The following is a 12,366-nucleotide window of genomic DNA, read 5'->3' as shown; positions in this document are numbered from 1 at the left end:
CAAGAATACATAAATATCATAAAATTTCAATTTATTTCGTTGCGATCCCACACCAATAGCAAGTGTGAAACATCATCAACTTTACCACATACAATTACAATTGGAAAACCACTATAGTGGTAGCGTTTAGACTTTCCCAATATATCTTATTTCTATTAATTTTATCATTAACAAACTAAGGTACATGATTTGGTATAGGCAATCTGAAACCTTTTGAAAAGATTAAATACTGAATTTCTTTTAGTTTTTGAACCGGTTTGGCGTTGGTATAGTATATGAGCTTACTTGTACTACTTTATAAAGTAGGCTTACATGAAAACCTGTAGAGTGCTATTAACAAGTGGAAGCGAAAATAGCCTTCCACGCTCCGAGGGCGAGGTATTGAAAATTTATCTTTTAAAAAGGAAAATTACGATATATAATCTTATAATATGAATTTTTTATACAAAGTACTTAGTTGGGATATGCAATTTTAACGGTACTATACATTCCCAGCTTTTCATTTATTCTAAGCCTTTAAAGTTGTTTACACCGGAGCAACAGCATGCAACTTTGTGGCTATGTACCTAAATGTAGCACTATGTTACTCTGGCGCAAATGAAACTTTATTGTGTATCCGTGAAATGTACACAGGTGTACCTAGCGAAGCCAAACTTAGTCTTAAATGTTTGGCTCTAAAGTGAGTGAAGTATACCTACCTGGGTGAGAAGCTTCGCTCGACGTCTTTTGAATTTGCCGTTGGAATGAAATAACTTACCACTGGAAAAGTTCTGAGAAATGGACTAATTACACCCATCTCGATAAGCTTACAAAGAAAAACATTGTCTTAAGTAAGTGCAGCTTGGTACTTTCTTCATAAAAACGTAAGAGGGTGATTAGTACATTATATTTTGATACTGTGCGCTCTAGAATAAGTATTAGATCGATTTTTCTTGTCATTATCTAGGTTTATTGATACATAAACCATTCAAAAAATATTGAGTTATAGTTACGAGCTTCGAAAGATTCCTATTTTATTTAACACTACTAACATTTATGACAAATTTGTAAGATTAGGAGTATGGGAATTCTAAATTCGTTACACAATAGACATAGTTTATTTATTCATTAGTTGAAATAATACTTTGCACACATACATTTAGTAGTTTTCTCTCAAAATATTTTTCCCAAACCTTTTTCACGGACTTGATTTCAGGGAATATCATCGTGCCTCTCACCTTTCTCTTACAATGTTAAGTGAAAAGCAAACAGGTTACCCACGTGCACCGGCAATTTTAAAATAAACTTTATTTAAAACTCTCTCACTAAACTTATTTGCGGAGTTTCCCTAATTAGCAAACACTGGGTTTGAATTATAAATATTGTCTGTATATTAAAATGTTTCTGAATACCCAACAATGCCTGTCTGAAGTATTCGGAGGCCTAATTAAATATTAACGTTCAAAACATTAAACAAACGTTAACAAAGACACACAAACTGTTTCGCCTGAAAGTAAAAATATTAAAACCGAATAAAGAATTGCCAGTTCGTTTAATTAGCAGATTAATTCATTACTTTTTGAGTGAGAGAATTTTGTGAATTCATGTTACTATGGAAAGAAGGTCTGCTTTTCTCTAAAAGTGCATCCGCTATGGGCCCGGATCGACGTGTTTTTTTGCATGGTTATAGTAAGACCTGGAGAGTGACATAGGCTACTTTTTATACCGGAAAAGCAAAGAGTTTCCACGAGATTTTTAAAAACTAAATCCACGCAGACGAGATCGCAGGCATCAACTTGTTATATCTAAATATATAAAAAGAAAAGGTGACTGACTGACTGATTGACTGATCTATCAACGCACAGCCCAAACTACTGGCCGGATCGGGCTGAAATTTGGCATGCAGATAGCTATTATAACATAGGCATCCGCTAAGAAAGGATTTTCGAAAAACCCCTATGGGAGTAAAATAGGGCTTTAAATTTGTGTGTCCACGTGGACGAAGTCGAGGGCAAAAGCTAGTGGCTAACAAAGAACAACGAGGAGGTCTAGGTTGAAGCGTGCTTGCTTAGAAGATGACTTAGATTCACTCTTGCCTTGAACGCAATAATAATATTATAATATGTATTTAGTATGTAGAAATAAACAACTTTTCAGGATAACTATGTCAACATAAATTATTATTGTTTATTCAAACAGAAGCTCCACGTGTATTGAGAATTGTCATTGTTTCAGTCCAATAATATTATATTTTTATCACCATTTTCCAATAACGAAAATTAATTGTTATTTTCGAGCGTTCAAAAGACACGTGTAGGTGGCAAAGGTTTCATTTGCTCAATGCAAAATATTTCAACCATTTTCTAGATAAGGATAAAAATATTACGAATTTGACATCTGGCAATTAATTATTCGAAAATCGTAGGTATATTACTAGTACAACATCAACATCCCGACTAATATTATAAAGGCGAAAGTTTGTATGTGTGTGTGTATGTTTGTTACCCCTTCACGCAAAAACTACTGGACGGATTTAGCTGAAATTTAGAATGGAGATAGATTATACCCTGGATTAACACATAGGCTACTTTTATCCCGGAAAATCAAAGAGTACCCGCGGGATTTTGAAAAACGTAAATCCACGCGGACGAAGTCGCGGGCATCAGCTAGTAATTTATAAACGAATGCCAGTTACCAGAAAATTACATACCTTTGAGAACATTATGGAGAACTTTCAGGCATGCAGATTTCTTCATGATATTTTCCTTCACCGTTAAAGCAAGTGATATTTAATTGCTTGAAACGCACATAGCTCCTAAAAGCTATTATAGAAGCGAATGTCCACTGCTGGACATAGGTCTCTTGTAGGGACTTTCACACGCCACGGTCTTGCGCCGCCTGGATCCAGCGGCTCCCTGCGACTCGTCTGATCGCTTGCCTAGAAGTTATACATACATAGATATACGTTATAATACGTTTTTTTAATTCATTACTTTCACACCTGATGGAAAGTGACGATGTGGAAGATGGGACGCGTAATATACCTACTATATCATAGTATAAATACATAAGTACGTATAATACTATGATATAGGGATATGTAATATACCTACCGAGTACCGAACTATCTATAATCTAGCTAAAACATTTATGATTTATGATTTATTTATTCATTTGCTTTCATGGTTACATGAAGCCCCGTTAGGGCATTGCAAAGTTAGGTACATTAACAATACATACATGCTAAATATATAATTACATGCAAGCTACGTGTTACATTATTTTATAATAGATTTTATCAGGTAATTATATAGGGCATTCATTTTGAATCGAAATTATTTTTATTTATTGATCGCATTAATTAATTAAGTTTGTTATAATGTCAATTAGTTTCTTCTTTGTTAATAATTTAGTAATATTAGGTAGGTACAAGTATGTTAATATAAATAGTTTCGATTATCAGTAAGAATGTCATATTAAACTTAAATTAACTGGTTATAGTAAGTACAACATAGTCTGAAGCATGGATTTGAGTTAGTATTGCGTTTGGAACGCTCGTAGCTTTGGTTTTAAGTTTGCGTAGTGATTATACACCACTATATCTTACAAATCCAACAACTGACAATCAAAAAGAGTAATTTATTACCTATTTTGAATAAATCTTTTGACTTTGACTTTGACTTTGTAACCAGAACGCTAGCAATAACGAAGTTTGTTTATAGTACTGATAATTACTGATGAGATACCACAACAAAAACGCTATTTTTTTCAATCCTGGCTTTTTAAAACTTCACAATATATTGCTGCTGTTTCTTGCTGGTTCTTCTCGATAGGAACGGCATTCCGAACCAGTGGTAAATTAAACTACCTGACGATTCAAAAGTACTTGTAAAAGTTAACTTGAATAAAATATATTCTAATTTATTCTATTCTATGCTATTCTATTGCGAGTGAAACATATGACTGACGCTGGAGGTCAACGAAGTTCCCTATGGCTATTTGGAGTCAATGCCGCGTCGTAGGTGACCCGAGTTTTGCACGCTATACAATGGGACCGATTCTCTTGTACACAATCTCTAAACTAAACTAAATTAACAGGTCTAAATCTAGTGCTATCCTTTTCCGCAAGCATCATTATGAAAGGGATAGCAATAGATTTAGACATGCCATTTTAGTTTACTTTAGAGATTGTATACAAAGGAATTAGCCACAATGACATCAATTCCGTTGTACACATTCTAAACTGGCACGTCTCTAAATCTATTGCTATCCCTTTCATAATGTTGCTTGCAGAAAAAGGTAGCACTATATTTAGACCTCTTAATTTAGTTTAGTTTAGAGATTGTGTACAAGAGAATCGGCCCCATTGTGGGTTTAAAAAATACTAAATCACTAAATTTACAAAACAAGGCAAATGGTTAATGGCATTGGATTGTTTTTAGACAGTATAGGAATAATAATAAGCTTTTGCTAGCTTTCTGGTTACACCCTGTATACTAAGTTGTAGGAGTAAAACTTGTGCTATAAAATTGAGAATCTGTTATGAAAGTACAGCTCACCAGGAGGTAAGTGTCGGTAGCCGTAATTGGCATCAGCACGGCTTTCAAATGGAATCTTAAATTGCTTTTCCTTGCGACATTGCCAATAAGTAGCCGCGGAAGTAGACCGACCAGGGGAAATTCCTTGCTCTGAAGACTGAAGCAATTTAGACACGTTAATTTTCCGATCGCTTGCCGAGAAGTTATTTTTTTTTATCGACTTAATGAAAAGTGAACATTTTACACCACACTTTTAGACCAAAAACTAGATAAAAACTGACAGATTGAGTTAAAACGAGACAGATTTATGTAAGAGATATAGCTCCATCTCGTTTTAACTAAACTTAAGTAACAATTAACCGACTCTGAGTACGGCTGTTAGACTGGTGTTTGCAATTTGGCATTTGGGCATAGATCGTAGTATGTGCTAGGGCTGACAAAGATCATCGACCTCACACTTTTCTTTCTTATAAAGAAACACACACTCTTTCACACAACGTCACACTTTTCTTATAAAGCTACTAGCTTATGCTCTCGACTTCGCCTGCGTGGACTACACAAATTTCAAACCCCTATTTCACCCCCTTAGGGGTTGAATTTTCAAAAATCCTTTCTTAGCGGATGCCTACGTCAAAATAGCTATCTGCATGCCAAACAGCCCGATCCGGTAGTTTGAGCTGTTTGAGTTTGAGTTGATAGATCAGTCAGTCAGTCAGTCACCTTTTCCTTTTATTTATTTAGATAACATGGATTTTAGAGGGTAATAGGGTGGTTACAGACTATCGTTTTACCCTCGTTTAGATAGACGCGCACTATATTTAATAAACCGAACGCGTAGACTTACGCATCCACCGTGTTCATTCGAACCAGTGGGCCAGTCAGTAGGATTATGGATTGGCGTCGCACGGGCTACGACAAGCAAGGCATGCTGTGATGGGAATGCGGTTGGGCGTAGTGTTCTAAAGGGCTCGAGCCTTTTAGCCCTTACTTTAAGTGGCAACAATGAGGCTGGTTTATTATTACATACATATACACACATACATACATACATACGGTTTTAGTCGCGGGCATCAGCTAGTGGTATTATACACCTACGACAACAGTCTAGACTTAGAGCGCGCCCAAACTACGCATTTACTACAAACTAATAGATGGGCATTATTTCAACTTTCAAATCATTTTCATCTGATGAAATAATTATTTTTCTGCAGTAATTTATCAGGCGATTTGTTCAAGGAAAGTGCTTTTCGAATTTCCACACTTACCACAATCGTTTAATAAATCAATTTGACTTGATCATAATGAAATTAATCCTAATGCAATTGTGATGATAAATTATGATTGTAAACGTAGTTTTTACCTAGAAGTTTTCCTTTCTAACATTCAGCAATGTGGGTGTTCTTACTTGCACGCTCCTTAGCATCTTAGTTCGGGTCGATGACCGTGCGTGCGTGAAATTTAAACATAAAAGCTTTGAAATTTTGCTTCATGAATTTTCACAGTTATACAAAATGCACGTGCATTTATGTAGTCATTTGATTCGGATCTCTATAAAATATGTAAATAGAATATAAAAATACGTTAGATTGAACTAAATATGGACCAGTTTTTCATATTCATGAAAAACTGGAGGACGAGAACATAACAGCATCCGCGTTTTATTCAGTTTTATAAATATTATATTTTAGTAAAGGTTCATGATTTCATGGAAGCTGTATATCTACTTGATCAGTATCTATCATCATAATCAACTCGTTAACCGGCTTATTATAAAGCACAGGTCTCTTCTCATAGTGAGAAGGGTTAAGCCACAGTCTACCACGCTAGCCAAGTGCGGATTGGCAGACTTCACTCTGATGGAGAACTCTCAGGCATGCAGGTATCCTCACGATGTTTTCCTTCACTCTTAAAGCAAGTGATATTTAATCACTTCAACTCCGAAAAGTTAGAGGTGCGTGCCCGAATCAAACCCCCGACCTCTGATTAGGAGGTGGACGTCCTAACCACTAAGCTATCACAGCTTTTTAAAGTACCTTCAGAATGTGCTATTTATATTCTGTAGTACCTACTTAGTGATATCATAAATTGATAGCGCGCAGTCTAGGATGAAAGCGGCTTAACTTAGAAGAGGAATGGCAGTTTATACAAACATAATATACTCTGTCGATCTCTACACGGCATCGTACCGGAATGTTTAATCTCATGTAGGTAAGTACGTCTTTGCTGGTGATAACTAACATTACTACATTAAAATAACGGGCGCATACCTCGATTAGTTTGATGTTTTTATTTGTCGATATTTCAACCCAGTTGCACAGGTCGTTGTCACGACGGGACTGCGGTCCTACGAGAGATTAAGTTCTAACTGTCAAGTGCAATAGCAAACTAGCCTCTTTTTGTCCCTTTCGCTGGAACTTCACGAGTTGTACGGCAAAATACACTCACAACAACAACAGAAAATACACTTGCTAATTTAAAAAAAAAATTATGATGACGTTGTGAGCGTATTTTGCCGAAAAGAATAAGAAAGAGGGTAGTTCGCTACTGCCCTTGATAGCTTGATATTGCGGATAATTTGAAGGCGCCCTTAGACTGCGTCATCATTTACCACCAGATGAGATAGGGGTCAAGGGCTAAGTTATATCTGAATATAAAATATAAAAAGTCCTGCGAGTCTTTTAGCTGTCGTCTCGCCTTCCATGCGAATGTGTAAATGCCCTTATACCTACCGAGACCCTGTTGATTCTTGTTTACAAATACAAACAAAATGTTAAACATGAAAGCCGAAACTCTGCCGCTTCTAGGTTTGACTTAACAGTCCTTAGGTCTGCCAACATGGTGGGTTTTAGTCATACACCACCAACACTGTTTCGCCATGTTAGATCTTTTGTAATATTATATAAGTGTACCTTATTCACTTTGATAAACGAAATCTAAACCAAACCAACAATTTCTCATTTATTGAAAACTAGCTTATGCTCGCGACTTCGTCCGCGTGGACTATACAAATTTCAAACCCCTATATCACCCTCTTAGGGGTTGAATTTTCAAAAATCCTTTCTTAGCGGATGCCTACGTCACAATAGCTATCTGCATGACAAATTTCAGCCTGATCCGTCCAGTATTTTGCTGTGCGTTGATAGATTAGTCCGTCAGTCACCTTTTCTTTTTATATATTTAAGACTAGCTGATGCTTGCGACTTTGTGCGCGTAGAATTCGGTTTTTAAAAATCTCGAGGGAACTCTTTGATTTTCCAGGATAAAAAGTCACTCCGTTGCACCGTTGCGACGTGATTGAAGGACAAGCCAATAAACCAACAATCAAACACGCTTTCGCATTTAAAATAATGGTACTGATTAGAACGGTGGTAAAATAAAAAATCGCGCGTTAATCTATAAAATACCAATTTTTAAAACTCACGGAGAACTTTCCAGGTATAACTATCAAATGGCCTCGTGAATCTAAACTAAATAAATACGAGAGAATGAAAGAACAAACTTACGTACAGTAGGTACCTACGTGGCAGAGAATAATGTACATTGACCTTTAAAATGAGAGTTCGGCTTTGTACAGCGCTGTCTCTGTCATTCATACCTATGTGATATTCTATCGGTCTCAACGACAGAGACAATGCTCTACAAAACCGCAATATCTTTCTAAAGGTAGATGTACATTATTTTTTGCCACGTACTGTTAGTACATTATAAAACAGCTTTTCCTTTTAAATATATACAAAGCGGCTCAACAATCTTTTATCAGAATATGCCCGACTAGTTTGAGACCCTTCCGGGTCCTTAAGCCAGTTTTCATTTAAGAGGGCGCAGTTCGGTGCTTTCTCTATACAAACTTAGGAGGATGATTAATAAATAAATAATAATAATAAACAAATCTTTATTTGATAAAAAATAACAAGGTAAATATACATAACCCTGGTAGAAGCAATGCAAAGTTCCTGGCCCCCAAACTAGGATTCCCTGTGCTATGGGAAGCCAGTCTTTCGCCCGAATATAAATAGGTACGTACAATTAATGTAACTGATGATAACTACATTATTTGATATTGTACGCTCAAAACTAAGTATTATATCAGTTTGTCTTGAAAAAATATTGATTTTAAAGTTACGAGCCTCGAAATATTCATATTTTAAGACTAAATTCATGACAATTTTGGGCGTAAATAAATAAGAATGGGAATTTGAAAATTCTGAAACAATTTAACATTAGACAGTTTATTTATTTATTAGTTGAAATATCTTTATTTTACAAACATATATTTAGTAATTTGTTCTCAAAAACACTTTTCCTAAACCCTTTTCACGCGCTTGATTTCGAGGAAATTCAACGTGTCTATCACCTTTCTCATACAATGTCAGGTGAAAAGTAAATAGGTTACCCACTTGCGCCGGCAATTTCAGTCGAGCATACTGCGTCACCTTAAGCGAAGCAGAAAAGAGATTATGTTCAGTCGACCAATCAGATTCTCAATGGATGACGTGAAGTCATCTTTGAAAAATCTGGTTGGTCCAATGAACACGTCTCCTCTCCACTCTGCGTAGGTGGAAACAGGGCTTTATTCATGGAGCTGTTCATATAAATCGGCATAAAGTTTTATATTCCTATACTAGCTTATTCCCGCGACTTCATCCGCGTCGACTACACAAATTTCAAACTCCTATTTTACCCCATTAGGGGTTGAATTTTCAAAGATCGTTGCTTGGTGGATGTCTACGTCACAATAGCTACGGCATGCCAAACAGCCCGAGCCTTTCAGAAGTTTTAACTGTGCGTTGATAGATCAGTCAGTCAGCCAGTCAGCTTTTCCTTTTATATATATATAAGATATGTCATAATTGAATATTATCACTCACAATAGTATAAACGCTAAAACTCTTCCAGTCGGGTCACAATGTCGCTCATGTTGAGGACATCAAAGACTTCTTACAAAGGTTTTTCTATAGGGCCCCAATAGCTCAACGGGTAAAGGAATGGACTGAAAACCGAAAGGTCGACGGTTCAAACCCTGCCCGTTGCACTATTGTCGTACCTACTCCTAGCACAAGCTTGACGCTTAGTTGGAGAGGATAGGGGAATATTAGTCATTTAATATGGCTAATATTCTTTAAAAAAACGCAGGCTATATACTAACAATATATAATATACCTACTGACAGGGAACTGTTAGTGTATCCTACATTCCCAAAAAATTACAATGTAGAGCTTCAATAACTCAAAGTTAAATGAGTGAAATTAAATCTGGAAGGTTGACGCTTCAAACCCCACCCGTTGTTGTTACCTCTTAACACTTTTTAAGTTTATTTGGATAGCTTTTGTATTTCTATTTATTTCTTTTCAGACAATAACCGCGAGCAACATTCCGAACCAACCTCGTCGATAAGTCGGTTGATCCCCGCGATGGCTGCTATCATATCAAAGCTGAAGAGCGGGACTAACAACAATCTGCCGCCCCTCGAAAGCAATCCCATTATGCAGTATTTTGAAGTAGGCAGGGAGGTCAGCTGCGCCGGACCAGGCTTAGTGTGGCGCATACATGATGCCTATCGCAAAAGTGACGGCAAGGTAAGTCCTAGATGTCACATGCCACATGATGCGTTTCCAGTGCGTTGCGACGCCGCACCGCAGTGAATTTGAGTATTGGGTGCCGCTCCGGCAGAAAGTATGGCATTGCAACACCCGCCTCGTCTCTCTGGTCCTAAGTCCATTGCGCGTGCGGTGCGGCACCGCACGACGCTGTAACACATCGTGTGGCATGGTACAGTGATTTCTGAGTAGGATGATGCAGCAGCACCACTCACGCGTCGCATCGCCAACGCTTCGCATTGTGTGGCTTCACTCTAAGCCTATCTTTGACAAGCAAGTAAATGAAAATGATCCTAATCCTAATTCATACATCCATCTTAGTATGGATGGAGTACCTACTGATTAAAATAGGTAGTTCATAAAATTTTCTTTGCAAAATAGCAAAACTTGCAAAGTGTTCAAAGAAAATTGATCTGAAACTAATACTTACGTAATTAAAACTTCTCAGGGGTGGATTTCACAACAGCTAAATTTACACGGCATGGAAGAAATCGGCAATGTCAAACGTTACTATACAGTGCTGTCTTTTTTCTTAATAGAAAAGGTTACCTATGCGAGACAATAAATATTTCTTGATTAGGACTGCAGTTTAGGAAATAACAATGGTTAAAAGCCCCGAATTTATCATTTCAGTGGCTGTCCTCACAACATTTTTCAGTGTAATTTCTCTCATAAAAAAAACTATTAGTTATAGAATAGTGATAGTATTGTCGTTATTTTATAATAATATCTACCCAATTTAATAACTGGTAAGTAAAAATGCATGTGTCCCATAAAGATCACTCATTTCGATGTATTTTTGTTTATCAAGAATATTTTTGCATAGAATAACTCCAATTCCCCCCTTGTGCCTTTAAAACGAGATGGACAAAATTTGCCCCAGGCTGAACTATGCCTATCACAAACTTAATGCCACGACTGCAAAACTTCACGCTTGCTAAGATTGCAACAATTTAGGTAAATTGTGTGGTCTCCTAATCAGAGTTCCTAATTAAAGGACTCTAACTTTTCGGAGTTAAGTGCGTTTTAAGTAATTTAATATCACTTGCTTTAACGGTGAAAGAAAACATCGCGAGGAAACCTGCATATCTGAGAGTTACCTATAATGTTCTCAAAGGTGTGTGAAGTCTGTCATTCCGCACTTGGCCAGCGTGGTAGACTATGCCCAAAACCCTTCTCACTCTGAAAGGAGACTCGTGCTCTGTAGTGAGCCGAAGATGGGTTGATCATTATGATGATGATGTATGGTTGAGGCTGCTCAGTAATAAGTGATATTTAAGATTGTCTGCATACGTTCAGTAGATTTCAAGTTCGGTGGACAGTTCCTCTCATTTCGGTGGCAAGTTCTATCATTTCGGTGGCTCGTTTTATCATTTCGGTGGCTAGTTCTATCGTTTCGGTGGCATCAAAATTTTCAACAAAAACACGTATTCTCAAGAGTTTATATATTTTGATGGCATAAAATAAGAGCATAAAAAATAACAAGAACAACACTAAACCATAGTTCAAATTTGAAAAAACTTAATAATAAAATGTCTACCGAATTTCAAGAAAAACCGGCTTTGTTGAAATTGTTCCTTATTATATTCCGTGAGAGAAAGATAGCATAATTGAGATTTGACTGCTCACGCTTATGTGTGTACGCCTAGTACAGTGGCTTGTACGAAACTAGGACGCAACGGAAAGTAGGTTGATCTCAATCCAGCTTATGGATTGCTGGTAGACCTGAAACCACAAGGAACCTAATGGAGATGCAATCTTACTATCATATAACATAAACTAGCTTATGCTCGCGACTTCGTCCACGTGGACTATACAAATTTCAAACCCCTATTTCACCCCCTTAAGGGTTGAATTTTCCAAAAATCCTTTCATAGCGGATGCCTACGTCATAATACCTATCTGTATGCCAAATTTCAGCCCGATCCGTCCAGTAGTTTGAGCTGTGCGTTGATAGATCAGTCAGTCAGTCCGTTAGTTAATCAGTCAGTCAGTCAGTTAGTCAGTCACCTTTTTCTTTTATATATTTAGATTATTTATATAATCCATAATATACTAGTATTCAAGATTTAGTACACGTGAAAAGTGGCGCCCAAGGCCAAAATTCGGTTGGGAGGACATTATCAGAGAAGTTATGTATGTATACGACTTACGAGTAAAAATGATCTAAAAATAGGATCTGGCAAAAACCTAAAATATCATATTATATCTGTTCCAACACCGGCCGTGGGCGTTTTCCCGGGGGAGACCTA

The 12,366-nt window shown here is 36.9% G+C and overlaps 1 protein-coding gene across 4 annotated transcripts in view; it reads left to right on the top strand.

The window, feature by feature from the left end:
• bma (SCY1-like protein bma) overlaps positions 1-12,366 on the top strand; it is a 125,244-nt gene that overhangs the window by 30,481 nt on the left and 82,397 nt on the right. For all 4 annotated transcript variants that reach the window (XM_069508642.1, XM_069508640.1, XM_069508643.1 and 1 more), the window contains exon 2: positions 9,870-10,093. In XM_069508642.1, the coding sequence (XP_069364743.1) occupies positions 9,929-10,093 (165 nt within the window). In that variant the 5' untranslated portion in view covers positions 9,870-9,928. The remainder of the gene's footprint in view (positions 1-9,869; positions 10,094-12,366) is intronic.

This window comes from Maniola hyperantus, chromosome Z (genome assembly GCF_902806685.2).
Source record: "Maniola hyperantus chromosome Z, iAphHyp1.2, whole genome shotgun sequence".
NCBI lineage: Eukaryota > Metazoa > Arthropoda > Insecta > Lepidoptera > Nymphalidae > Maniola > Maniola hyperantus.
The sequence above is the reverse complement of the archived record's forward strand: the minus strand, read 5'-3'. Positions and strand labels throughout refer to the sequence as shown.